General features: G+C 41.9%; 1 protein-coding gene across 3 annotated transcripts in view; it reads right to left on the bottom strand.

The window, feature by feature from the left end:
- The window catches only part of TLK2 (tousled like kinase 2), a 64,586-nt gene that overhangs the window by 17,619 nt on the left and 23,430 nt on the right, over nucleotides 1-23,537 (bottom strand). For all 3 annotated transcript variants that reach the window (XM_059726836.1, XM_059726838.1, XM_059726837.1), the window contains exons 7-13: nucleotides 19,312-19,479; nucleotides 18,576-18,671; nucleotides 14,378-14,470; nucleotides 9,557-9,667; nucleotides 5,823-5,959; nucleotides 5,184-5,336; nucleotides 965-1,031 (exon numbers count right to left, since the gene is read on the bottom strand). In XM_059726836.1, coding sequence (XP_059582819.1) covers nucleotides 965-1,031; nucleotides 5,184-5,336; nucleotides 5,823-5,959; nucleotides 9,557-9,667; nucleotides 14,378-14,470; nucleotides 18,576-18,671; nucleotides 19,312-19,479 — 825 coding nt within the window. The remainder of the gene's footprint in view (nucleotides 1-964; nucleotides 1,032-5,183; nucleotides 5,337-5,822; nucleotides 5,960-9,556; nucleotides 9,668-14,377; nucleotides 14,471-18,575; nucleotides 18,672-19,311; nucleotides 19,480-23,537) is intronic.

Below are 23,537 nucleotides of genomic sequence, written 5' to 3'. Positions count from 1 at the left end.
AAAGGCATACAATTCAGCCAAGGATCTACAACTTGTTAAAGCAAAGTTCAATTGCAGAAAACACACTGGAAGACAAGCTTCTGCAGACTCCAGCAACCCACTTGCACTAATCCTGTTTATTCCTTAGGGGCTGAAAGGAAACTCTGCAGCCAAAGGTAAAAGGTAGCTGTCCTCACACCACAGCATTGTAACAAAATTCAGTAATGCTGGGTAAGTAGGATTGGGAGTTGGCCAAAAAATTAAGAATGTTCTCGTCTTAGTTAGTTTTTGTTAACACAGTATCTGCTAGGTGTTTTTTGTTTTTTTTTTTATTAAAGTTTTCAGAAAACATGCACACACCATTGTAGTGATTAACAAATTAATAAGGAACCAACCAGTTACATAATACTTGTTTCACCTGCAGATATGACACCTGCTGAAGCCAAGAAGATTGAAAAATGGACATCTGGTTACTTACTATTAATTACCTGAAGTATCCAAAGATGCCTAACAATGACCTTATCCTTGTTCATAAGGATGGTTGTTCTTTTCATAGCAAAAATTTGCAGAAAGGCATGTTTATAAGTTTTATTTTATATAATTTTTTTATCTTTTTATATATGCATCATAATTAATTTAATAATTTAGTGGCACCCAATATTTTAATTAATGTTTGGGGTCACGGACACCAGGAAAACTTTGTATTATAATACAGATGAGTGGGCTAGTTATGCTGACAAAAAGGGTTTTTCCTGCCCTTTTAGTATTTTGCAGACCAGGAAAATCATAACTACATCAAACGTATGGCCTCATTTACTGAAGCTATGAGCACCTTTTCCTTGACGTCTCTGCCCTCAGGAAATATGGTAAAGGAACACTTATTTCTCAAACAAGTTACAATCACTTCTACATAGAGGCCTAATACTGTTCAAATGTACCTTAACCAATTGCGATTGAGAAGTCATTTCTGGAGAAATGTTCTTACCTTTTTAAGATGACCTAGTCGGAGTTTGAAGATTTCCTCCTGTTCATGATATTCAGCTAATGTTAACCTGTGTGAATGTAAATGTGATATCTGTGAGCTACATTTTAGAATGTATGTCTATTTTAAACAAACTCCTGAAAGGGAAATGAATCTTTAAATTCAGTCAATTTATAATGGACGGAAAGTGTTCAGTGCATCCACACTGAAAGCATACCCTTTATGTGATGGAAGGGAGCACTGCCTACCTGCACTCTTCAGGTTTGACAGATTGGTTGTAGTTGTCTTACACTGTATAAAATCTCTGTTACATTAGAACATTCATTACTTGACCTTCTGTGCTAGTTGAAATTGAAACCTAACTCATCAATAGCATGCGTTTCATACAATGAAGTTTGCTCTTAAAAAAAGAAAACCAAAAGATACTGTAAATGTTTAATGTTCCAGAGACTTTCACTTTTTGAAAATGGAAATTATTCCATTCCCTGCGACAGTATTACATCCAAATTGATCTGGGGCAAAAATTTCTGAGCATGTCCTATTTTGAGCAGAGGCCAAGAACAGGAGAAGGGAGAGAAATAAGTGCAAAAGGAATCCAAGGAAAGTAATTAACCAAGAAAGTATAAAAAGTGCAACAAAAACTTGAACTCAAACTTAACTAAATCAGACATCACCATTGAGTACATTAATGAAGTCTGATGGGTCACCGCAAGGTTCAAGTTAAAAATTGAACTACTACACTGGTTTCTCCCATTACTACAAAGCAATGGGAGAGTAAAAGCATGGTATACTTGGGAATAGTTTAACGCTGAGTATTGCATACCAAGCCCATTATTTTCTTCAGGAATAAGATGCTCATATAACACTGTTTATAGTTCTTTGCTATATTTTTTGCACCAAAAGAAAGGTCAGGCCATTCCCCTGGACAGTTTGTCTGTTAACAATACAGTGCCTGCACCACAGCGGTTATGCCTCTACAAGCAGGTAAGGGAAAAGAACCCATCTTAAGGTTTGGTGCACTTAGCTGACTGCTTCATTTTCAACAAAATATTTTTTTTAATGTTGACAAAGACCATTTTTTTAAAAATAGGTTTTTAGTTTATTAGAACATCCACATTTTCAGCAAACTATCATGAAATTGAAGGATCATTTACCAAAGAAGCTGTAAACAAACTGTTCAGGTACATTAGTATAGCTATTGCACACTAGCTAAAATAATGGCTTGAAGTGAGTTATATCAATCTTCTAGACCAGTGTTTCTTAACCCAGGGGCTGCGACCCAAAAGTTGGTGGCAAGAATATATGAAAGGGTCATGAACAAACTTCATATATTTTTCTCCTTTAGAGGAGAAAAAGTGCAGGAAACCATGGCTTTTCCCTTGCAAGTGCGCAAGGGACTGCTTGTCCCCCTACACCCCCCACACACCGCCCCCTAGCCCCATACACCCACCTCCTGCCGCGCACACTGTGGGGCTGGAGTCAGGGGCAGTGGGTTGGAAGTGAGGGGCACTGGGTTGGGACTGGCCATTGATGTTTACAAATGGGTCCCGGTACAAAAAAAAGGGTTAAGAAGCACTGTTCTAGACCGTATACATGCTACTGGCAAGGAACAGAGACTAAGCTCAGACTGTTACCAGCATGGAGATAAATATTCATGTGTATGAACACTATACTACTAGATACTGTGAACAGTCCCACCCCTTTCTACACAGTAGCTAGCAGAATCATAAACAAATTTTGAAGCATTTGAAAGTGATGTAATACATCACTTAAGAGGTATTTTTTCTATATTTGTAATGAGATCTCCTACTTCAGTGTCACAATGGTTGAAATTAAACTTCAAACCTGCAGATCAGACCATATAGACTCTACCTCTCTCCTGTCACTGCCCTTTACAGGTGTCCCAACTCCATCCCTGCTCCTAGCCACTAAGGCTATCCTTCCCCCTTGCCTAACAACTTGCTAGCACTGTGCTGAATGTTAAAAAAGCAGTTTCTTTCTCAGTCTTGCACTAATGCACGTCTCTTTGCTTCATCCACTGCTGGCCTCACCATGCCAAGAGATATTCAGGTACAGAAAACAGTAAAATACAACAGGGAAAGAAAGAGGCAGGGCACAGTAGTAAGGTATCTAGCTGTCTAGCACTGTGGTCAGCAACCTTTTTGGGCTGCAGGCTAACATGACCCAGTCTGAGTCAGAAATAAGTGGGTTGTTTTTTGCTGCAGTGGCATGGGGAGAGTGACTAATGCCAAAACCTCCTACCATGAAAGCCCCATGTCCACAGGCCTGATCAAATGGCTCTGCAGACTGGATCTGGGCCACAAACCACAGGATACCACCCTGTGGCCTATACTGCCTTCTAGATCTCATTACATTTGCACAAACACATAAGAAATCACCACCAATTAAGATGTAAAACTTGGGAGTAGCCAGTTTCCTAGTTAATATACCAACTCTTCTGATGGTGTTTCTCCATTTCAACTACAGTTCAGCTAAAGTAAAGCAATAAATCTAACTAGTATTTGCCAGTTCTGCCACGGTACAAGTCAATGTATTTAGCCCATTGCTCAAAATGCAAGTTCTCCTTGAAAAAAAAAACCAACAACTTTGTGAAGGATCTTTTTGTTCCAAAATTAAGATATTAACTGTACTAGAAAATAACCGATTCTAACAATGTTTACACAATGACTCATTTAGCAAAAAAGTTAAGCATATTGATAATTCTTTTTTGAGACAGACTATAAGACAAGCTCTCTTGAGAAAGGAGCTGACCTGAATTTAAATCAGATCTAATTAATCCACACTGTTCTGTAAAGCAAAGTAAATTTGAAATTAAAAGAGGGTTTTCCAGATTGAACATTATTTTCAGGATGCTTTGATCAGTGGTTGATATTTCAGCATCAGAAATGTGAAACCACTTATTCTCTAGGGTAAAAACATTTCCTAAAACCTCATTCTCTAAAATTGCAGACACAAACACACATCAAGCAGGCAATTTCTTTAAAAAATATTAGTATGCTGACTAAAGACAAATTCTGTTTACTCTACCCTTACAAGTTTTTTCTTCCAGATCAGTGGGGGGAAATGAATGCATCTTGCATGCTACAATACCTAGATCCAAAAGGAAAAGTGAACAGAATTTCAATCGCAAGCTGTAGACTGCTACCAACTGAAGTCAGAGCTAGAACGTAGTTGAATAAGGGTTTCAAGAAATAAAATCTGGTTTTCCAACCAGTTGTGTCCTCCTGCCCTTACAGGGGCCTTAGCTGGGGAACCATGGTCTAGACTAAACTAAGGGAAGACTGATACATAACAAAAACAAAAGACACACTTGTACTTGCAGCAACATCATGACTCACTCTCAAACTGGAAGACTTAATTGGGGTTCTGCAGGCATCTGCCTTGGGTATAGAACTGTGTAGTGTTTTGATTGACTTGGATAGTAGGAATACACCTACTACTTTAACAGATGGTATCTATCTGAGAAGGGCTTCAAGCACTATGGAGAACAGATTAGAATGCAAAATGATGTCGACTAATTGCAGAAATGGTCATAAACAAACAGGATGCAATTCAGTATGGACCAGTGCAAAGCACCCTGCTTTGATATAAACAATCTACTGCACAAATACAATACGAGGAAAAGATTGACTGACAATAGTTCTACAGAAGAGGACTTAGGAGTCAGTGGGTCATGAACTAAAAAGAGAGTCCACAATGCCATGCTGCAAAAAAGCCACACATACTATATTGGCACATGCAAACAGGAGTGCTAAGCTGAAGTAATTCTTCCTCTCTGCTCAACACTGGCAAGGCATCACTTGGAGTACTGACTTTGGTTCTGGGCACCACTCTTAAATAAAAAAAAAAAAAGTGGACCCATTGGAAAAATGTACTGAAATCTTGGGGAAGTGTTTAATTTTAGAGCTGATTTTCTACAGAAGACAAGGACACTTTTCCATGTTTCATCAATCAAATACAGCAACAATACTGGAAAAGATACAGATATCATAACAAATTTGGAGATGGGTATCCTTGTTCCATTCCCATGGAAAATACTCAGGAACACCTGGCTGTAGCCCTGAAGACTATACTTATTTTCCAACATTTGTCTATACAAATGGCTACTGGAGATAAAAAATAAAGCCTAGAAACAGGTCGAGAATTCTATTCCATAGAAGCAGGGAGACTTAGAAAGCCCCAATAAAGCCATGCAACATACGTTTCGTTTTCTGCTCCATTGGTCTTGTTCTTACGCTGCTTCTGCTCGTTGCTTGCTGGAGGGGTCTGTCCCATGGCAGGTGGCTTCCGTTTTGCTAACATTTTTCGTTGTCTTTCAATCTCCTCCCGCTGGGAATTTATCCTCTCCTGTTGCCTAGGAGAGAAATGGGCAGATGTATTATGATGGTTTCCAAGTAACAGAAGTAGATGAGTAATCAAGTGTTAATGCAAAGTACAGGAAGACATGCCAGCTGTGTAGATGTACTGAACCTTTTGAACTCTAAAAACATTTTCGGCATTTAAATAAAATTTCATTTTTAACAAGGAAAAACAGTGTTTTAAAATTTAAGTTGACACTGACTTTTTGAGAGAGCAGAGGTCAACTCCGGTGCTCTTAACACCCTAACTGTGACAATTTGATTCCAGCTCTATTCCCTCAACTCAATGTTTCAACTGGAATGGTACTGTTCACTCTCTGGATTCAAAGGTTGTCTGAGAAGCGTGTTTCCTGTCAAAAGGCCAATCCAATCCTTGCACAAGACTCACGAGTCAAATTTTTGGCATGAGAGGGACTAGCATTATATAAAACGAGAAAGATTTTCTTTGTCTTGCAGATAAATAGGAGAGGTTCCGCCCTTACTTTATGAGATTCTGGAAAGCATAACCATCTGTCCACTGCTCAGTGAAAGATGCCCCATGCCGGACAGTAGTGAAGTGACCCAGCCTCAGCCGATCCTGCATGCTCTTATCTCTGCACGCCATTTTTTCCTGTTTTGACTTAAGGAAAATTAAAAAAGAAACATTAATACACCAGCCACTAATCAATGTGAAGTTTAAAGCTCTGTGGCGTTTTAATTTTCTAACCAACTCTTTACATTGCCTGTACACTGAGCCAGTTCAGCTTCTAAACAAATCCAAGTGTTCGTTACTCAGCCAGGTTAAATTCCCTTACCTGGAAAGCACTGCACATTTGTCTCGCAAATGGCTGTATGGGACTATGACAGGTGGCAACTCCTATGCTTTAGGTCTTACCATTCACTCCAGAACTCTGTCCCACCATGAATCTGCTTTATCATTACTTGAATTCAAGGCATCAGTAGACTTAAGACTATCTCCTATATGGATTTAGGCCACGTTTCTCCCATAAGAATCAGAGAACAGTCTCCCAGCATCCCAGGGTGCATTGCTCCTCTCCTCCTCCCCTGAGACACTGTTGCTTAGGCTGGACTCTACTGTTCCAGTGGAGCAGGGAGCAGAACACACCCTCTTCACAAATCCCACATTGTGCTGTAGGGAGATACAGGCTGACCCTGAGCAGTCCAGGTCAGCCAAATCAGGGATGCCCTGTGTACCACTGCCATCTGTCTCCAGGCAGCATGAGGGAGCCTGCACATCACACAGATGCGTGCATAGAGGCCCCTGGCTGTGCTAGTGTCAGCATTGCAAGCTCTCGGCTCTACAGGGACTCAGCATTAAAATGTTGGCTCAGGGGTCTCTGGGCAAATTTCTGTAGCAGGAAAACAAACCTAGGATTCTCCCAGATCATTTGAACATGTGTATGCAACTTTAGTTAGGAACAAAAAAGTTTCTAAACTAAATGTGTGTAGTCAGCAGGGGAGTGAGAAGACATGTATTTTTCATCAGCATTAAGAAATGGGGCTGGATGGACTGCCAACTCAAATTCCTGACAGCCACTCTAAATCGACCTCCAGTCTTAATCAGATCGTAATTCAAGTTAATAAAGTGTCCATCTGTCTAACAATAGTTGCCTCTAATTGGTCAACAATTGAAATTCAAAATAGGAAGAGGGGACAGATGAGGATTAAGGTGGATAGGCAAAGCTTTTGTTATAGAAGATTAAACAGCACCTATTTACATAATATCCAGTGCTGTCAAGAGTTAAATCCCTCACTACCACAAAAAGGGAAGTGGTGCCCACTTCAGACCAATACTCTGACTAAATATGACTAAAGAAATCCAAACAAGTCACCCCATATGTCCTCTGCATCCATCTGACATTTGTGTTTCAGATGCAAAGCATGAGTGCCACAAGAAACAGCAATTTAAAAACCAGAGTCGACTGGAAATTCTTTAACACTTTAGCAAGCTAGAAGTTGGGAACCTACTTCATTTAATCTATGAGTCTTAAAGTGCTTTAAAAGTAAAGTTTTGTTTCCAGGTGTAAAGAATTCAGTAGTTAAATAATTTGTGTAATGTCACAAAGCTGATGTGTCAGAGCTAGGACTAAAACCACCTGTCATGCTTAATACCATATCTATTAGAACCATGATTCTCAACTGGGGAGGGGATGTGATACAGGGATGCTGAAGTGGTAGCAGCCAGATAAAGCTGCCCTGCATAAAGAGGCTGCAGCATACACACTCACTCCTCTTGCGTTAGGGTTCTCTGATAATCTTAATGCAGTCAGAAGAACTGGCTCATGCTGTAGCCAGTTTGCATCCCTTTTCAGTCTGTACCCCTTTCTGCCACCCCTCCATCCCAATGCTCTTCCTGGAAGCAGAGGTGCACAGGACAGTTCCATCTGCCCTGCACACCTGTTTCTGGGAGATAATGTGCAAGAGTGGAAGAAAAGGCTGCAGTATGAGCCAGCTCTCTTGTCTACTTTAGGGTTATCAAAAACCCTACTGAGGCAGTAGAATGCATACATGCTACAGCCCTTCCCAGTCAGGCTGCACACCAGGTGCATGGGACAGTTTCACCTGGCAGCAGCAACACCCAGTTGAGAGCCATTGAGGTCGAGTATAACAGTAGTTCTCAACCCAGGATGCTGCCATGTTTGAAAAAGTTGTGGAACAGTAAGGTGACTGACAAGGTTGCAAACCACTCTAATAGACCAGGGTGACTAACCAGTGGCACCTGCGCCACAAGCAGCCTTTGGGACACATGGCAGATCAGGGTAGGGACAAGCAGCACAGCGGCAGACAGGACAAGAAGAAAGCAGGGCTGCAAACTGGGAAGGGAGAGCAGGGCAGGAAACAGAAAGCAGATGAGGAGATTGGGCAGGGATTACAGGGCAGGGAGGGGAGAGAAAGCAGAGCAGAAAATTGGGCAGAGGAAGGGGACTGCAGCTGTACTCAGGGAGAATGCAGGTTAATTTGCAGTACCTTTGTCCAAAAGGCTGGACCCCACTGTGCTAATTATGATGATATCATATGTAGGCTCTTTCAATGTGCTCTTGCACTGCCAGGGTCATACACGACTACCACATAGCCATCCACATCAAGTAACACCAGTTGTAATTAATGAAGCTCCAGCAACAATTCAGGCTATTCTATTTAGACACTTTATTACAAGCTTCCTTTTGAGGCTGACAAAACTAAACCAAGAAGCTCTAAAGCCTTAGCCCAGTACCTCCCTAATTGCAGAAAAGCAACGGAAACAGTTTTACTGTATTTACTTGAATCCAAGACAAAAGTTGCTCCCCAACCATCAGCATTTGGGGGGGGGGGGGGGGAGGGGAGGAGAAAGAGGGAGGAAGCCCCATCTTGGATACGTATACCAGCCCAGGACAGACAGCAGTTCAGCTTTGGCCCCAGGGTCAGGGCTGAAGCAGGAGTGGAGTCACTGCCTGCTGCTGGATAGAATGGCTTGTTTGGTGGAGAAGGGGCACACAGCTGGAAGGCAGCATGGGGGAGAGAAGCCTGCAGCCTTTCCACCCACACCTTGCCCCCCCCCACATGGCTGTGGCTGTGCCACACCCCCTTCCCCACCCCCAGACCTGTCCGCGAACTGCCATTGCTGCTGACTGCCCCAAAGAAGCAGAGGTGCAGCAGAAGGTAAGGGCAAGGTAGACGGTGGGCAGGTACTTTGGTGATAAAGGATGCGGGGCAGGCTGCAGAAGGGAGCAAGCACAGACAGAGGAGCAGGCAGCAGTGGGGAGACGAGGGGCAGAGAAGCAAGGAGCATGGGTTTGCCCCCCACCCCCTGTTACTGCTTTCCCCACCACAGCAGATTTTAAGACACCCTTCCACTAATTAGATTGTATATGTGGAAAGTTATAACAAACTTATCATTTTCCATGTATAAAATTTAATTATTGGGTGGGGGGGTTGCCTTGAATTCAAAGTCATCTTGGATTTTGGTAACTACAGTTGTTCTCTCTCAACAATGTTAGAGCAGACCTTCTCCAAAAAGCAAAGGGTTCCATACAATAACAAATGGTCTGCCCACAAAAGTTCTCTGTAGCAGCAGCTGCCTGCCAGCAAAAGCCACCTGAATGTATCCGACTCACATTGTGCATCATGTATCTGAGAGGCAATGAGCTCTTAAAAGGACTGACTGCTTGCAGAAGGCCTGGGTGCATCTAAGCAGGGCAGGTTCTGAATGCCAAGACTTGAAAAGTCAGACACTCACTTTTTCTATGAGGAGCTTCTTACTCATGGTTACACATCTATTCAACCGTTCCTTGTACTTCTCTAGCATCTTTTGCTGTTCATCAATCTGTCGTCTCAAATCGCAGTTGGCCTAAAAAAAAATAAAAAATAAAAAAAGGATACAAGGTTAAAAATACAGGAAGCAAGTCTGTCCTGAAAACTTAACCCAAATGCTACTTAGGAAAACAATTACTCAGCTCGTTCTAGACATCACAGTAGGAAAACAAACCAGCACCATAACTTGTTGCAAATACCAAATGAATTCAACTGTGATATTTATATGGTCCCCTCCTAATACCACAGTTTCTGAGAATATCAGTCTTCAACACTTCTAGCTTTACAGCATTTCGAGGAGATAGGAAAGTCCTATCATCTTAGAGATGGGAAACTGAACTATAGAGAAACTAAGATTGGCCAAGATTGGCACACATGGAGGAAGGCTGCAGACCCTCTGGGTCAGAATACAAGGGGAACATGGTGAAGGTGACACAATGGTAGGAGTCTACTACAGACCTCCTAAATCAGGAACAAAAGCTCAACCACGAATCCGCCAGGGAACTGGCTGAGGCTGCATGCTCTCAGTGCATGGCTGTTATGGGACATTTCAAGTACCCAGACATCTCATGAGAAGAACACTCAGCCAAATCCAATCGGTCACAAAGCTTCCTTGCGTACGTGGATAAGCTCTACCTGTCTCAAGAAGTTTATGGGCTGACTAGAAGTAAAGCACTGCTGGACCTGGTACTGGCCAAAGCGGGTGATCTAGTCAGTGACCTAAGAATCAAAGGGAAGCTGGGAGACGGCGATCACGAGCTGATCACCTTCACTATGCATCACAAAGCTAGCTAGTCAGTCAGCAATGCACAAGTCCTTGACTTTAGGAAAGCTGACTTTAATAAGCTCAGGAGGCTTGTTGTTGAGGCCCTGAGAGGCCATGACTCGACAGGGAGTTCATGACAAATGGTTGCTCCTTAAGGGAGCAATCCTAGAAGCTCAAGGGATGTCCATCCCAAACTGTAGGAAAAGTAGTAAAATAGCACAGCAACCCCCTTGGCTCAACAGGAAACCTGTGGACCTCTTACCTCTAAAGAGAGAGGCTTATAAAGGATGGAAGACAGGAAACATTGCTAAGGAGGAGTATTCTATACTGGTCTGCACCTGTAGGGAGCGAACCAGGAAAGCCAAGGCTGTAACCAAACTTCAACTGGCTTCACGAATCAAGGACAATAAAACCTCCTTCTTCAGATATGTGAGGAGTCAGAAGAAAAACAAGGGTAACACACTAGTCCCCTGCTAAATCAAATGGGACAGTTGACAACTGACGCTCAGAAAAAAGCCAACCTGCTTAATGATTACTTTGCATCAGTTTTTCATCAGCCCAAAAGGACCGCTCTGCCTAACATGATGCGAGATGGCCAGGGTGGGGGTGCATATACATCCATCATTGGCATCGACTTAATGAAGGAACATCATCTTGAGAGGCTGGACCCCCAGAAATCAGCTGGTCCAGACAGATTGCACCCAACAGTGCTTAAGGAACTGGCCAGCATCATAGCACGACCACTGGCAAGGATATTTGAGAACTCATGGCACTCGGGTGAAGTACCCGAAGACTGGAAGAGGGCCAATGTGGTGCCTATCTTCAAGAAAGGGAGGAAGACCCAGGGAACTACAGGCCAATCAGTTTGACCTCAATCCCTGGGAAGATTTTGGAAAAAAAATTATCAAAGAAACCATTCTTGACAGGCTAGCTGAAGGCAACATTCTAAGGAATAGCCAGCATGGGTTTGTTGCAGGTAGATCTTGCCTGACCAATCTCATTTCCTTCTATGACCAGGTGACATATCACCTGGACAAAGGGGAAGAGGTTGATATTATATCTGGACTTTAAAAAAGCCTTTGATTTGGTGTCCCACAATGTCCTCATGGAAAAATTGGTCAACTGCAGCCTTGGCTACATGACAGTCTGAGGGCTGGGGAACTGGCTCCAAGGTTGGACCCAGAGGGTGGTAGTTAATGGAACTGAATCAACATGGTACTCAGTGACCAGTGGTGTCCACCACGGCTCCATTCTTGGACCTGTACTCTTCGAAATCTTTATAAATTATATGGATTCTGGTGTTAAAAGTGGACTAAGTTCACTGACAACACCAAACTTTGAGGAACAGCATCCACACTTGAAGATAAGCTGATGATCCAGGCCGACCTTGATAGGCTTGCAAGGTGGGCGGACAAAAACCTGATGGCATTCAATACAGAAAAATGCAAGGTGCTCCACCTCAGCTGGGGGGTGGGGGGGGAAGGAGGAGGAGAGGATGATGATAATTCTGCATCACAGGCCCAGCAGCACTACACTCACTAGCACCATGGCCGAAAGACTTGGGGGGTCACAACTGACCACAAGATGAACATGAGCCTCCAACATGATACCACAGCCGGTAAAGCGAACAAAACTCTGGCTTGTATCTGTTGGTCCTTCTTGAGCAAGTCCCAGGATGTCATCCTCCTGCTGTACTCGGTTTTAGTGAGGCCGCAGCTGGAGTATTGCATCCGATTCTGGGCTCCACAATTGAAAAAAGGATGTGGAGAAGCTTGAGAGAGACCAGAGGAGAGCCATGCACATGATCAGAAGGCAGGAGAACAGGCCCTACGAGGAGAGGCTGAGAACCATGGGACTCTTCAGCCTGGAAAAGCGAAGGCTCAGGGGTAACTTGATGGCAGCCTATAAGTACTTAAGGGGTGCACGCATGAGGATCTGGGGAATACTTGTTCTCCAGAGAACCTCAAGGGATGACAAGGTCCAGTGGCCACAAACTTCTGCAAGACGTTTTAGGCTGGACATAAGGAAAAACTTTTTTTACTGTTCGAGCCCCCAAAGGCCTGAAATAGACTCCCCCAAAAGTGGTGCAAGCACCTATTCTGGGCTCTTAAGAAACATCTGGATGCTTATCTTGCTGGGATCCTTTGACCCTAAGCTGACTTCCTGCCCCTTGGGCAGGGGGCTGGACCTGATGATCTTGTGAGGTCCCTTCCGGCTCTACTGTCTATAAAATAAATGACTTACTCACGGAGAAGTCTGCAACAATACAGGGAATTGAATCAAACACTCTTTCCAGTAAGGTAGCTCAGTAACCTCTGGACTATGCCTTTTTTCTAGTGAATAGTGGGGCTAGTAGTGGGAATGGGTAAACTGACTAACTGATACATTTTCAACTGTATTCCCAATGAAATGCAGTTGGTCAGTTCCTGCAACACCTGGTTTCTGTAAGTAAGCAATTTCTAAGATCACTCCATGAAATGTTCTATTTGCAAGTGTGTTTCCTTTGTTAACTGGAAAACTACCTCTTTAAAACACAGAGAATTTGTAGTTTGGCATTTGATTAAGTCTTCTCTTTTAATGAGAACTTTAGGAAGTGATTCTCGGAATAGTTAGGAAATAGAATTATTTCTTGCCTTCTATTGGCTGACTGGAGTGTTTCACAAAAATCTTTCAAGTACTTGGGAAAAATGGTTGTACCTCTTACACTAACCTATTTGATATACTCAGTATCAAGAACAGTCCATCTCAGCTTAGCTTTGTCAATTTAATTTAAAAAAAATTAAAGATATATTCACACTATTTTAAGATGGCAGTTTCTCCAACACAAGTAGGACAGCGTGATTTATTTAGAGGCTGATTTTATATGCCCTTCCCTCCTGAAATACCAGGATGCTCAGAAACCATCTCTGAATAGCAGGTTATTCTTTTTCCCCTTTTTTTGTAAAATGCAGAGATGTCAGACGGAAAATTTTCCAGTGCTTTATTTTTCCCGTGGGAAATTTTGCATTTCTAAAAATTCATTGTTTCATAAAATTCATTAGTAACAATGAATAAATGCCAATATTATATTAGGCAAGCTTGGCAGTTTCAAAGCTGTAATGAATGTTTTTCAGGTGATTATTCCTAGGAAGTGTGAGAGAGAGTGCATATATGTTTTACTGATTTGTCAACAAGACGGTAAATACACTCGCATAATAATCTAAACCAAAAATCAAGTTATGAATTCACCTAATTGGCTGTGCAGGTCAAATCAAAACCAAAGCTAAAATTCTTGTTTCATCTCAGACCACAAGTGAAAGCAAAAGCAAAACTAAAACTGTGATTAATTTTTGTTTCAGTTCAGCAAACACACAGAGCAGTGTCTCATTTATTTTCTTGAGTTGGGGAAGTTGTAAGTGTTTGCATTAGATCTGTTAGTTTTTTGCTGCATTTGGTTTGAAGTAGTCACAATAATGCCTAATCAGAAAAAAAAAACCAACTAGTGTGTGGTATCGTTACAGTGAAGTGCAAGCCACTGAAGGAAGGAAGAAAGTTGGTAACTGTAAATATTGCGGGCAGGAGTATGCTAACAACACAACAAGAACAAAAGAACATTTAATAATGTGTAGAAACTGTCCTGAAAGAGTACAAGCTGTATACAGAAAGCTAATACAACGAAGTGGTGGAACAACATCATCTGATAAAAGTCTACTCCTTTCCACATAAAGCTTTGAATTTGTTTGAATATACATTTAAACCACATTAAGTGTGCTGTACTTAATTTTTTTTTCCTAATCAAATATTTTGGTTCAAATACTTGTAGCTATTGGGACACAGAATTAACATGGGGATAGTTTGTTTAATTTTGTTTACTAAATAAAAGTCAAATACACATGCCAAATCAGATCACGCTGCATTTAGGGCATTGGAAAATTTTCCAATTCAAAATTTTGTGGAAAACCCACATCTCTGGTAAAATGTCATTCCATTTTAAATACTTACTCTTAATAAGTCATCTATCCTCCCCTCTTTCTTCTCCAAGTCAGAGTTTTTATTGTTTTCTAATGCAGATATTTTTTCCATTGTGAGGTCAGACTGCAGAAACAAAGATCACAAACCAAAGTCATAAGAATGTAAAGCACCACCACACCGGGTCAGATTAACGGTCCACAGAGCTCAGTATCCTGTCTCAAACAGTGACAGAAGTGGATGCTATAGGAAAGAGAGCACTGAACTGGATGCATCTAGAGCAGTGGTTTTCAACCTGTGGCCTGCGGGTACCTGGGAGTCAGCAGACCACCTAATACAGGGGTGACCAAATACGGCCTGTGGGCCAGATCCAGCCCGCCAGGCACATTCATCCAGCCCGCAGCACCCAACAAATTGTGCCCTGCCCAACCCTTCCACTTACAAGGAAGGGAGCAAGGTGCCCATGTATGCAACACCGCAGCATACCCTATTGCACCCCACACACAACATACAAGAGTAAGACTTTAATTTAAGCTATTATGCAATCACCTCTATATACCTTACACAAACACATGCAAATCACGATAAAAATATATTTTTTTTAAATAAAACTAAAATATGTTGCAGTAGATGTTTGATTTTTAGTATATGATTTAGTTTTTTCTGGTTCCAAGATGGCAGCCCCCTCCACCACAGGAGTACTTCCAGGGGCAAGGGGAGGGACATCCAGTGACAAAAGCCAGGGGGTGGGATTTCCAGTTGTAAGACAGTGACCAGGGGGCGGGGCACCTGTCAAGGGGTGAGGCTAACCGTGCGGCCCTTGACAGCTCACTAAAACTCATTAAGCGGCTCCCCAGCTGAAATAATTGCCCGATTTAGTCCCTTTTTGAACCTGGCTATGTTATCTTCCTTTAATGACCTCCTGTGGCACAGAGAACAGTTACTATTTCAGAAAGCAAGTTCTCTCTGCAGACTAGTCTTCAATATCTGCTGGAGTCTGAACAGTTTAATCTAGAAAGCAGGACCCTCCTGCATTCTCAAACTCTGAGGAAGTGCTTATTTTAAAGCACTTCAGGGGACACTCTTAGCATAAAGGTCAGGCAGAAAGCAGAAAGTGACAGAAAACTCAACCCTGGGAAAACACTGAAATTAGTGACATTTCGGGGGTTGCAAAATAGTCTCCTTGTGCTGCATTCCTGAAATCTGCTTAGTGTCCCCACAGCCAATTTGGTTTTCACTGTTCTTCCATACAATAGCAGCACAGCCAGCACATGGGAAGCTGAACCGTGACCTTTGAACTAATGCTTCAACAGGGAGAGGAAAAAGAAAAAAATTATATATGTAGTCCCTCAATGTGGGAGAAGTGGTTATCAGATGAGTCTTAAGACTGCCTTGTAAAAAGAATTCTCTTTAAAGACTCATTTAAAATGACTGCCTCAGAATTAACATGTTCCCTTCTCATAGTTTAGACCAGCCCTTATTTCTGAAACAAAACAAAATGTATTTAATTTGTGAGATATACATAATTTGCAGGAGGTCTGAATATGTGGAAGAAAATGATTAGTTATAGAATGCTGGTTCTTCCCATAGATTTCATTGTGTGTGTGCATGTGCCCTAGTAACCAGGTCAAATTCTTTTGAACAAGTGTCCCCTAGGGCATTTACTGTTGCCAAGAGCAGGGGGGAAAAAAAAAAAGTGGACCATTCACAATATATGCTTCATTTCTTCAGGAGTAGGACTCTAACCAAAAGGAATGGATACACAGGGCATGGAATCTATATTGGCATCACATCTTACTATCACACTAGATAAGTAACTACTCTTTTAGTAAACGGTCCATACCAATTCTACTAGTGAAAATTAACAAGCAGTTACACTGGTACCAGAAGGCAGGTTAGCAGAGGTCTATTTGAATATTGTTGAACTGTAATCCCAAAGTCTGAGGTCACCTGCAATATACTGAACACTGCTCGAAGCACTGGTTGTCAGGCTTTTTACAGTGTATTCATAAAATTAGCAAAATTTCTGCAAATTAGAAATTCATAAAGCAAGTAGCCCCTACTAGGTTCCTGGCTTTCTTCTGGAGGAGATTTTACTATTAAAGAGTTGCAACTATGGAGTCCCTTCAAAGCAGGAAGGTCAAGCCTTTATTAGAACCATGACAGCATCAGGGGAAGGACTCTGATACAAATATTCAAACCCCTAGTGCAGCGGTTCCCAATCTGTGGTACGGGTACCACCAGTGGTACACGTTATAAAGTAATTATAATAAATCTGTTATGACAAAAATTTGCTGGTGGTACTTAAGGCTGTATTGTTTTAAATTGGTGGTGCACAGTCTGTCCAGTCTGGCAACTGCTGCCCTAGTGGGTACCTTATATCTGTCTGCCTTTTTCGATCTTACTGCAATTGCTAATGGTATGCCAGATCATTTTAGTTGGTTCAAAGAGTCTATCGTTAATTGCTAGCTGTTGCAGAAAAAGGCTGTGGGATATCTAATTATTTACATTGTTTTTTCTGGATGACTTGCAGGGCGATATCAAGTACCGTCACCATTCACTGGGGCAGGTCCTGGAAAATGTAACTAATCTATGGAGACATGGGAGGACTGACCACACCACATCTAGGGAGAGCAACAAGATGAGCAGAGGCTTGTGCTCTTCAGGATTGCGGCCAGTCCCACTACATTCCTCCACTTACTCTCTATATGGGGATTAAGCCAGGAAATAGCTCCAAGATGATACTAGTTTCTCCAGCAGGGACAATCTGGATTTGAGATGGTCCATGAAACTAACCAGCTGGTCTACTGAAGGGGACCATGGCCAGCAGAAGTAACAACAAGGCCAGAACAGGTGGGTACCAGATGTGTTGCTGTAACCACCATGACCTGTATGCCCCCTGAAGGAGTCTTCCCTAAGCTCTGCCTACAGTGGAACTAAACTACCAATGGTGAGGAAGCAGAATGATCAAGGACTTGATGGAGTAGCCTAGCTTCCTCTTCCGGAAGGGTCACGCTGTTTCATGTTCTCTCTCAACAATAGTGTGACAAGGGATATTTTGTGATAACCACTTTGCCTGAACTCCCCTGTCATTGTAAGTCTCTCTCATCTTCATGGTTAGTTAAGGCAACTGGCACAGGTGTGGAATTTTGTGGCACAACATCAATATGAGATTTTGTTTTAAGACTGCATGTCTTAAAAGCATTTTGTCCCCATGCCAAAAAAAGGAAATCAAAGCTGGGTCTCAGTTTTGGAAGTGGGGCTCTTTGTGGGCCCCTTTTCGGAGCATGACCAGTGCGGATAATGAAAGAGGTTTACAGAAAACAGTCTAGAAACTTTAAGGGACATCACAGTTCACTGGTCATGTGAGAAAATATAGTAGGACCTACATTTCTCTGAAGGCCTGATTGAGTCAAAAATCTTATAGTGGATCTTAAGGAAGAGCTCTACCTTGACCTCCCACTTCTTCTGGTTCTTCTTAGAGATGGACTTAAAGAGATGAGCCAGCAAACCAGAGCATGGCCTCCACAAAGCACAGCAGACACTCAGAGCATCTGCGATCAATATAGCTATACTGTGAGATGGACAGTCATAGCAACTTAGAATCTGATGTTTTAAGTGTACACACACACACACACACACACACACACGAACTGGGGGCCCTGCATTCAGACAAACATCCCTGAATAAAGGAAAACCTTACTATCTAAAAGTTTACAAAAGAAAGTGGCACTGAAATAGTTATTAAATTGATCAGTCCCTCAGTTTCTAAAATTCATTGCAGTTGTGTTCACCAAGAACAAGGAATGCAAACACTGCAGGGATCTCTCTTGCAGTCATACGCAGGAAGAAGGCCCTGAGTAAAGACTGTGGGCATCCTCACTTCTGGTGTTCAGGCACGGCACTAAGACAGAGCTATTTAAAAAAAACAAATCCTGAGACAAATTTGTGCGCACAGGATCTTGGAAAACAGCCCCCTACCATCTGATAGTTAAGTAGCAAACATTTCTTACAGAAGAAAATGCGGTACAAAAGTAGTAAAGAACTCATTCAAGGTAGCAGAATTACTGAGCCTTTAGTCTCAGCCCCATCCACTCTGATGAAGCCATTACACTATGCCTAACAAAGTGGCATCACTACCTTCAGTGATAAAGCAAACCTGCAGGCTGCATCAAATGAAAAATTCCAACCCAAACAGATGACTTGTGCTGTACCATACAATGGCACATACCTGGGATTGTTTGTGCTGGATGGAAATCTGTTTTTGGGAGGTGCAGGAATGCTCTGTGTTCCCTGATCCTGTAGAAGAGGGGCTGCCTTGCTGGGCCTGCAAATGGAATTCAACGTAGTTATATGTTCTGAAATTGTTCAGGAAGATGCTCTCATTTTTGTATGGGAAATGATTACTCATCTTGTCAACATACTTTTAGGATACCTGTTTAGAGAGCTTCAGAGATTTATTACATCAAAGAAGTACAAACCAGCAGATCCTTTCCAGAAAAATCCAGCCCAATTTTTTCCAACAGTGATCCTACAAGCTTCCATGCAACTGATAACATTTCATCCAGAGTAATTTCTTTGGCTCTGAGCATGGTTTATTTTGGATTAGCCCAAATCAGTAAGGAATTTACTTTGGTTTATATAGAGTTAGACTCTCAAACTGAAATAAGAGCACCTGTACATAGTTTCATATGATTTAAAGTTAAAACTTAAAAAAAAAAAACAACAAACTGTCTTAAACTGATGCCCCTGTCATGCAGATAAGAGCTGACATGGGAAGAATTCCAGATCTTATGATCCAGCCATCAGAAGGTAGAGAGACCATCACTAATAACCAGGGCTGGCTGCAGACCAGGGCTCTAGAGCGCACAGCTCCACAAATCCCGTACCCAAACCCATGACAAGTCATTCCCCTGGGTTTGGAATCTTTCTGTCTTTCTTATTTCCTTTTTTAAAAAACTGCTCACCGAAACAAAAGTAAAACAGAGGCCAGCTCCCCTCTGTGCCAGCTGCTCGTTCTCTAGCCGCTGTTTCGCCAGCATCACCGACATCAGCGTTGGCAGAGCAGAGTGTTCCTCCTGTGGCTCCTTTGCTGTGCTGCCATCTACACCATACAGCGGCTGCTCCACTCGCCGCTGTAATACATTAAAAAAACAAACAAACAAACAAAAATAAACCTCTTGGAAAAGAAGGAAAAAAATGCTTCTCTGGTTCTGCCAAAATTGTTGTCAGTGAAACAGCAGCTCAGGAACAGGCAGCCAAAACAGTGAGGATCTAATAAAGCAGGATTCTTGGAAAGATCGCTCCAGTTACAGTGACCAAAAAGGAGAGGCTAGATTAACATGTATGAAATAAGCTGTAACATATATTCATGTGCAGAATACTATTTCTCTACTTCAATACAATTATTGCATATTTTAGAGCCAACAAAGTAACATGAGTTACATACTTAAAGATTTCACAATAACTTAATTTGGCTCATGCATCCCACAAGAGCTCAGAACTTTAATGCTTACTATTTCTTAGGCGATTTAGGTTCCACTGTCTTCATTTTTGGGACAAGTAAATTGAAAGCACAGGTGTTCCAGATTAGATGCAAAGCCACATCTAAGACTGAAGAAATACTGATTTTTGCTGCTAAAGCAAAAACTTCTCCCTCTGGGAGATTGATAAGGCACACTCTTTTTTCCCCAATGCTTTAAGGAGATGCGCATGTACAGCCAAAGGAAAGTCATTCTTTCAGGACACAACAGTTTTCTTGCATCTGTACATAGATTCTTGTTCAATCAAGGATCATCTATTTAACTGTACCGATTAAAGTTAGGAAGTGTGAGATCTTAAGTGCCATAGACTTTTCAATGCAATATATTAGGTTCCATCTAGTCTAACACACACTGTGCTGTTATTTAAAACCAGGAAAGCACCACAGGTACAAAGAGTAGCCAAATCTGATTTACGATAACTAGAATCTGGAGTCCCTTAGTTTTGCTCAGTTGTTATCTGAAACAGGAAGCTGTACATGTTGCCTCATTACATGGAAACTTCTTTCTCCAGTTAATCCTCATGCATTTCCTCCTCTTGGGCAATTAAAACGAAGGAGGGGGAATGACACAATTTTAACAGGTGAACGAAATGAAAGCAGTGAAGGATAACTTATCCAAAAGTTTTTCTGTACACTATTAGAAATTTCACAGTTCTCTCTTCCCCTTCGAACAGAGCTTTTGTGGGACAGCAATAAAGTAAAAGGCTGAAACCCAAGCTGCAGCTTTCTGAGACCACAATTGAGAGGAAAGGGGATCTGCTGTCTGCTTCAAATTCTTGGAAAACATAGAAACTTCCTGGATGATATTACAATTATTCCATTAGCTTAGGCCATGGACAAGTACACTGCAGCATAAGTGACAGTGACAAAACCTCATAAAGGCAACCCCCATTTAACGCTGTTTTGCTTAGTGCTATTTCCTATAGCGTTCATTTCACTTTGATAGCGTTCATTTCACTTAGCAAAACCCATGAGCACTATAATGCTCATAGGTACTGGGCAGGGAGCATTGGTGGCGCACAGCCTCGTCACCATCTTGCTTTTGTTAAAACCTTTCATGCTCTGCACGCTTTCATGCTCTTTTGTGCTTGTGTCAGCATCTTAATTCATTTTTTGAGTGCAAGTGCTGAGAAAAAACAGTGCAAAAGCATAACACTGGAGTTTAAATTGGATGTCCTAAAGCGAATTGAAGCAGGGGAATGCCAGATAGAGGCCTGTAGAGCGCTGAATTTGGCTAGGTCAACTGTTAGGACCATGTTGAAAAATAAGGACAAAATAAAAGAATGTGGTAGTTGTAACTCCTTTAAATGCTTTGAAATTCAGGAGTAGGGCTCCAATTATGTTAGAAATGGAGAAGCTGTTAAGTGTGTGGATTGAGGATGTAACTCAATGCCGTATACCTTTAAGCATGCTGCTTATTCAGAAGAAGGCTAAGAGTCTGTATGATGATTTACAGAAAAAATTGCCTGAGAGGTCTGCTTCTGAGCCTTTTTTTTTTTTTTTTGCAAATAAGGGGTGGGTCGAAGGATTTAAGAGGCACAGCAACTTGCATAATGTTTCTATTCAGGGGGAGGCTGCTAGTGCTGACACTCAAGCAGCTTCCAGTTACAGAAATAAGCTTGTGGAAATCATTGAGTGGGGGGGGGGGTTATAAACCTCAACACATCTTCAGTGCTGATGAGACAGGCCTCTTCTGGAAGAGGATGCCTTCTAGGACCTACATTTCCAGGGAGAAGCTGATGCCAGGTTTCAAGGTGTCCAAGGACTGACTGACTTTATTGCTTGGTGGTAATGCTGCAGGGGATTTTAAATTGAAACCACTGCTTGTATACCACTCAGAAAACCCCAGGGCTCTCAAGGGGTATCTTAAAAGCAGTCTGCCAGTCATTTGGAAGTCTAACAAGGAGGCCTGGGTGACAATGTCAGTCTTTCAGAGTTGGTTCAGGGATTATTTTTGTCCTGCAGTTGAGAAATATTGTGCTGCAAACAATCTGTCCCACAAGACACTTCTCATTTTAGACAATGCAGCAGGGCATCCTACCATACTTGATGACCTCAGTAATCATGTAAAACTTGTTTTCCTGCCCCCCCCCCATTACCACCTCCATCATACAGCCAATGGACCAGGTTGCCATTGCTGCCTTTACGGCTTATTACATAAGGAAAACATTCGCCCAGGCTCTCAGGGCTACAGGTGGAGAGGGTGTGCCTAAGAGAATTTTGGAATGTCTACAATATCTGCAAGGCAATAGATAACATTTCAAGTGCCTAGGATTAAGTTGCTCCCAAAACAATGAATGGTGTCTGGGAAAAGCTTTGGGCAGACTATGCCCAGGATTCCCAAGAGTTTGAGAAACCAGTGGTGACAATTCAGGACAATAGTATTGAGCTTGGAAGGAAAATTGGATTTGATGAATTTGAACCTGAGGACATTCAGGAGATGATCGATTCCAGCAGGAAGGACTTGAGCAACGAGGACCTCATTCAAATAGAGCAGCAGAAAAGCCATGAAGAAGAGGAAGATGCTGAGAAAGATGTTCAACCAGCAAGGGCCTTAACTAGCAAAGGCATGGCTGAAGCTTTCAAACATCTTGAAGCTTTTCTTTCCTAATTTGATGAGAATGACCCTGACATGCAGCACAGTTCTGTAGTCGCAAGAGGAGTTAACAATCAAGTCAATTGTTACAGGCTGCTTTACGATGAAAAGCAGCAGCCCAAAGTACAGCCATCAAGTGCATTTCCTGAAGAAGGAATCCAAACTCCTGCTTCAAACCCTGCAGCCAGCCCTCAAAAAAATCCTCAGCCAAGCATTTCAAAATCCCCTGAAACTGACACTAACCCTGACAGCCCTGATTCGGAGTGCTGAAGGAAGCCAAACAAGCAAAAACGTTTTGCTATGGCTATAAGCTAAAGCTAAGGTTTGCGTCCATCACCAAAAAAGTGAAGACAAAGAATATAAAGAGCACATTCATAAAAAGATGACAAACTGATTATATTGATATTATCAGTTTTGACTATAGAGGGAAAGCATTCTATCAAGATCTTTAGCATGCTTTTGTATTTTAAGTAAAAGACTAACAGTCCCTCTTAAGCATTTATAATGGGGTAACTGTAGCTTCTGGAAGAAGAAATATCTCAAAAGCTGTATTCAAAATTTCATCTATAATGTTTCATTAACTTTTTTTGTATACGACTTGAAAGGACCTTGAAAGTTAAATGTACTTTAAAATGTCAAACATGATCCCGCAGACTTCGCCATCTCACTTAAGGCAGGAAGGTTCTCTTGAAAAGAAGTCAGAAAGAAGACACTGTTTTTCTCCCAGTACACTACACTCCCAGTAAGACTTCAATCTGCCATACTGATCTCCAAATGAGAAGCTTGAGAATTCAGTTCAAGCCATTATCAAAGGCTGTGGGGCTTTGCTTTGTTGGTTGTTTGTTTTAGTTTGGTTTTGGGTTTTTTTGGGGGGGGGGAGGGGAGGGGGGAGCAAGCAGGCCACTTAGGTTATCATAGCACAAAAATCAGCTTTGTGAAATGTCCTGAACTGTTTTAGAACAAAAGAAAATACTAGTTACTTCTTCACATTTGGACCTTGCAAAAAGACCTAAGTAGCCCAATGAAAGTTTCTTGGTGAATAATCTGGTAAAAGG

Source organism: Alligator mississippiensis, chromosome 4, assembly GCF_030867095.1.
Source record: "Alligator mississippiensis isolate rAllMis1 chromosome 4, rAllMis1, whole genome shotgun sequence".
Classification (NCBI taxonomy): domain Eukaryota; kingdom Metazoa; phylum Chordata; order Crocodylia; family Alligatoridae; genus Alligator; species Alligator mississippiensis.
The sequence above is the reverse complement of the archived record's forward strand: the minus strand, read 5'-3'. Positions and strand labels throughout refer to the sequence as shown.